Source organism: Lycium barbarum, chromosome 3, assembly GCF_019175385.1.
Source record: "Lycium barbarum isolate Lr01 chromosome 3, ASM1917538v2, whole genome shotgun sequence".
Taxonomy (NCBI): Eukaryota; Viridiplantae; Streptophyta; class Magnoliopsida; order Solanales; family Solanaceae; genus Lycium; species Lycium barbarum.
In genome coordinates this window covers 60,665,837-60,671,583 of record NC_083339.1, presented here as the reverse complement: position 1 = coordinate 60,671,583, position 5,747 = coordinate 60,665,837, and the positions used below count along the sequence as shown (strand labels likewise).

The 5,747-nt window shown below is 40.9% G+C and overlaps 1 protein-coding gene across 1 annotated transcript; it reads right to left on the bottom strand.

The window, feature by feature from the left end:
* Positions 1-2,319: 2,319 nt before the first annotated feature.
* On the bottom strand, positions 2,320-2,649 carry LOC132630879 (uncharacterized). Its single transcript, XM_060346470.1, has one exon. It carries the CDS (start codon positions 2,647-2,649, stop codon positions 2,320-2,322), a length of 330 nt encoding a protein of 109 aa, XP_060202453.1.
* Positions 2,650-5,747: the final 3,098 nt, after the last annotated feature.

Below are 5,747 nucleotides of genomic sequence, written 5' to 3'. Positions count from 1 at the left end.
CCGATTTCCATGATTTGGTAGCGGGTTGTTGTTCACATTCGGGGGGTGCTGTAGTGCATTGAATTGCTCCACTCTTGATTAAAGCTTCAACCTGATTTTTCAAACCAAAGCATTCCTCGGTGTCATGTCCCTAAATTCCGGAATGATATGCGTAACGTTTGTTCCCATCAAAGTTTCGAGGAATTGGATCAGGGATTCTCCCTTCAATTGGTTGCAACAATCCTGTTGTTCTCAACCTTTCAAATAACTGAGCTAAAGGTTTGGCTATGGGGGTATAGGCTCGGGTATTTCTGACTTCGGGAGTTGGGCGAGGTCTTGGGGCATATGGTGGTCTATTTTGGTGGACGGGTGCTTGGATAGGGGTGTAAGGACTTGGAGGGTTTTGGTATGTGGGGGCTCGTGGTGGGTTGTAATGTGTTTGGGCATTATAAGCTGGGTATGGGACATAAGGGGCATGATCAAAGATTTGGGGGTTTGTGGGGTATGGGCGAGATGACTCCCCTCGCCGGTAGTAAGGCGTGACATTAGATATGTCCTCCTTCTTCTTCTTAATTCCACTGATGGAACCTGACTGTATGGCTTTGCTTGCGGCTTGTAGTGCAGCCATTGATTGAATCTTTCCGGACTTGATTCCTTCTTCCAAAAAGTCTCCCATTTTGACCAAATCTACGAACTTTTGGTCCATTGATCCCATCATCTTTTCAAAGTAGATGCCTTCCTAAGCTCGAATGAAATACTTGCTGAGCTCGCTTTCGTCCAATGGGGGCATAACTCGGGCAGCCTCAATTCTCCAACGGCTTGCGTAATCCTGGAATGATTCAGTCGCCTTCTTTTGTATGTTGCTAAGAGAAAACCTGTCTGGTGTGATCTCAGTATTGAATCCAAAGTGATTCATGAAATCCCCAGCCATATCCTGCAAGTCGCTCCATTTGCGAGGATCTTGGCGAGTATACCAAGTGAGCGCCTCTCCTGACAAACTTCTAATAAACAATTTCATCCTCAATTTGTCGTTCCTTCCTACCCTACTAACTTGTCACAGTAGGCCCTCAAATGTGCATGAGGATCACCTGTCCCATCAAAAATATCGAACTTAGGAGGTTTGTACCCTACTGGCATGCCAATATCCGGGTGTATGCCTAGATCATCATAATCAAAACTCTCACTTCCCCGAGTGACTCGCATGCTCCTTATTTCTTTCCTTAGACTGTGCAGCTGGTTAGTGATTGATTCGTCCTTTCCTATCTTGGCATCTCTCTCCATTTATGCATACTGATCCACCTCAAACGGGACCCTGACTGTGACAGGATCGGTAAAGGTTGGAGCCCCAGCTGCATATACCGGTGGCACATATTGCTCGTGGGAAGTGTCAACATATGCCCTGGTATGTGCTGCGCGGTGGGGTAAGTAGGTGCAATAGCGGTTTGGGTTGATAGTGGGTTTTGTGAAGTATGGGTGTAGTCGGGGACGTAAGGGGTTTGTTTATGCATATTTGGTACATTCGTGGGAGTGACCGGAGGTAGGTTGGAAAAAGAAAGGGGTATTGGAGGTGGACGTGTAGATGGAGGGAAGTGTTCTAGAACCGGCGAATCTAAAGATGGAAAGTGAGGTGGGTTTGGGATAGCAGTCACAGTGAGATGGGTAACTTGAAGCAACTCTCCTCTTAGTTCGTCAAGTTGTAGCTTTAGCAAGGTGATCTCTTCTTCATCATTCAGATTAATCCTCTCTCTTGAGCTTTCTGGATTTTCATTCGTTATGGAAAGGTTAGCAGTTGGGTTGACTTCGTTGGTGATAGTCATTTTTCCCTTAGACCTCAAATTGTAGTGTGACTTGGCCAGTTTGAAGATCAACACAAATCAACCTCTGTTGGGGGGATAAAACTAAAATAAAGACAATTGGAAAACAAAAGTTAGTCCGGGAAGCTTTAGAAAGATTATAGTAACACATTTGATCACATAATTACGTCAAGTCGACGTGCAAACAAGCGTGTCCTAATTGTGGAGCCTCTTTTTTTAGAGGTAAGCCTACGTTACACACAAGTTGATGATGATGATCCTTTTTTTGACACATTTTGTGATTTTTTTAGAACAAACATAACTTTCATTCCAGCAAAAGGTAGCTCGAGGGCTTACAAGGATAGGCCTATAGCAGCCTGAAATGATAAAACACAAAAGGGGATGGCCATAAAGTCATACAAAAGGAATGGGTCGATGGAAATTTGAAATGGAAATGCAAAGGGTGGCCACGAGGGCATACAAAAGGATTGGGCCGTACGACACTCTTTTGGTATGTAAAGAAAACAAAAGGGGGAAAGAAAATAGTCTAGGGCCATGTCGGGCCGTCATTGTCATCCCCATCATATGCTGGAGGCCCTGGGTCATGCTCAGGTTCTTCCTCTGGGTCTGTCTCTATCTCCCAACCTGCCTCTGGGTCATACTCAGGTCCCTCCTCTATACCATGTATTATAGGCCTGCCCTCGGACTGTACCTCTGGTTCATCCTCTGAATATCCTGCTGGAGTGTACTCGGGTGATTTCTCCGGGTCTACCTCCATTACAAGATTACGCTCTGATTTCCACTCTGGATCTTCTTCCGGATCCTCTTCCATTGGTTCATCTAGCTCTGTCGGATCTTCTTCGGGATCCTCTTCCATCTCATCTTCCGGCTCTACCGGATCTTCCTCTTCTACCAGTTATATCAGATTGTTTACTGAACCCGGAACTACCTGCCTGTACATATCATTATTGACGTTCATGAAAGGCAATATCTCAACTGTAAGCCAAGCGGCTACATCATCGTCCGTGAGCCCGTCGAATCTGTCCTCGGCTAGCAAAAGTGCCAAGCCTCCCACATTATACTAGGCGTAATACTCGGGTGTGCACCAACTCTCGTCACCCATACTAATTGTGATCATGTTCAGCCATTCTCTTTGTAGAATTCTCACTCGTGCTACTGGAACCACCCTATCATAGTTATCTTCATGCAGTGCCATGCGGGACCAGACTGGGACATCTTGTGTAACTCCAAATTGCCTCAGGACTCTAAGAGGCGCATACGGTTGAATCCCCTCCAACCCGACCAATCAACGAAGTACAGATTCACAGTTCTTACCAAAGGTCTCCCCGACAGCCAGGGGTATTTCCACTGAATAGCATCTCCCTTGAGCCGAACCAAGAATGCGCGCCACTCCTCTTCTCCTATAGGTTCAGGCTAGTACCTCATTCTTTCTGTATGGCTCTGAATTCTGCTGCGCGCATCTATGCAGTAATCCATTATGGGGGGGGGGGGGGGGGCGAGTATAGAAGTGTTCCATGGCCCATAACTGCAGCAAAATATTACACCACTCGAAAAAGTTATGCCCTCTTGAACAAGCTGATAGAGCTCGGAGCATCTCCGCGAGGATCATAGGGACCAATGTCAATTCATTCGGTCCCGAACAGATATTCATAACGAGTGACAAAAGGTTAATATTGATTCGGTAGGCTCTCTTTGGGAAGACCAAGACTCCCAACAGGGCTATGGCGAAGACTCGTGGCCGCATTTTCTCCCACCTTCCACGATCACACGCAAACTCATCCTGATATCGATCAAAGCTTTCTCGGCGCCCAAATATCTGAAAAATAAAGTCGAACTTCACTCGATCATTTTCCACGTTCCTCAAGACCGGATAGACATTAAATCCCAAAATGCGCAAGAATTTCTCTCCCGATATGAAGGTTGGTAACACCGGCATTCTTCCCTCAAATAGTAAGTCGGTAAATCCATAAACTTCCTCTAAAGAAAGGGTTATCTCAAAATCAAAAAAATTGAAGGTGACACTGGCGGGATCCCAAAATTCTATCTGCAGCTTGGTGAGAGTTTTGTTAGCTTGGATACCCATTAGTGACATTAACGACCCTAGATGTTGTCGAATTTCCTCTCCGTGTGCCACTTTTATGTTCCTCCACCAAGTTTGCAGGTCGTGAGGAAGGGTAAAGGTTATGATAAGTATTGTTTGTTAAAAGAAATCATCTTGTTTCTCTTAAGGATTATTTCATCAATTCACATTAAGGGTTATGTCATTCAGGTTTCAAACCTTTGACAAAATGGTGGATTCCTAATTTGCAGCGACAATACCTTGGATTGTCCTGCCTAAGGTGTATGCAGCATGACATATTTTTTCTAGAATAAGATTTTTTCCTAAAAATTTCAGAGTGGGACTGAAGGTCTGCGAGAAGGTAAGTAGTAAACTACCGTACCGACTCTGAAACCTGAAAATCCAAAGAAGGGGTGGAGGTGTGTAAAACAACACCTCGCGTGAACCATAGTGTGTTTAAGTGTACGGCCAAAGACTCGATAGAAAGTGCAATGACATTATGAGAAAAGCAGTAACAAATAGTGTTTTCTCAAACAAATAAGGAGCATAAGTTTGGCTTTGGCTTGCGTCCTTTTGAATATAGCAATGTAGCAACTCATAAATAACAGGTGATAAAATAAATAAACAAACATCCCTCAAGTATCTACTTCTTAAACTAAGTCTACTAAAGTCAAAACCTAAGGTATGATTCCCCAGCAGAGTCGCCATTCTGTCATGCCCTATTTTTAACGGATTAAAACTAGTTCACAACTTATGACTATGTTTCCTCTGGTTTTGCAAATTTTCAGAGTCGCCACCTAATTTTAGGAATTATTAGGAAACCATTAAAAAGTAAACTCTATTTTTTTAGTCTTTGAAACCTGTGAGATTCTAGGTAAGAGTTTTATTTACCTCGAGGGGAAGGTGTTAAGCATCCCTCAGAGCCTATCCGAAGACAGTCTTTAAACTTAGCTTATTTAATACTAGAGGGGGATTATCTAATTATTTCTTATTTATTATCACCTATTTAAAGAATTGCGGAAAAGAAACTACTCTCTCAAAACTATTTGTATAAAAAAGGGGTTTTTAAGGTAATTGTAACTATGTGAGTAAATGCATATATATAAAGGAAGTAGTTAATGCTAATGTGTGCTTGAGAAAAATATGTATGACATTTGTTTTATCTAGAGTAATATGGATAATATAGAGTAAGAGGTTATATATATATATATATATATATATATATATATATATATATATATATATATATATATATTATAAGAAAATTAACGTGTATACGTGATATGTATATCATGGGTAACTAAAAAATAGTTATTGATGACATGATAGTACTATATAGATGCATACATGTAAAGACGACCAAGAGAATTAATGGAAATAAGGTAGTATATGTATGGTACGTGGTAAAAAAATAATTGTATGTAGGAATACTCATTGTAAAGTCATATGTACTAGAGATGTATATTATTTACAAAAAAAAAAGTACAGGTGTATTTTTTAAAGATTAGGTATAAATATGGCTATTGTATATAAGGGCGGTATATATAATATAGAGTATGAAAATACATATATTATTTTTTATGAGAAAATAATATATACATGGAGTATGTTTATCATATATTAAAAAAAAGTATAAAAAAGGTATACTTTTAGAAATAGCCATGGAAAATATAATAATATGTATAAGTACCGTGATATAGATAAGTACACGCATAATGAAAAGATTGATTGAAAAATAAGATAGTATATGTGTATTAAAATAAGTACGTACCTTGTAGTTCTTGTAAAATAGCTTAGCCACTATACATAAGCCTAATATGATTTTTCTTGTTTTCAACTTGGAAGATAAAACTCGCTTGACGTTAGTGCAAAAGAACAAATTCTGAAAATAGCAA

Excerpts from the sequence above, each read along its gene's own strand:
- LOC132630879 (XM_060346470.1), bottom strand. The coding sequence starts at position 2,649 with ATGGAAGAGGATCCCGAAGAAGATCCGACAGAGCTAGATGAACCAATG.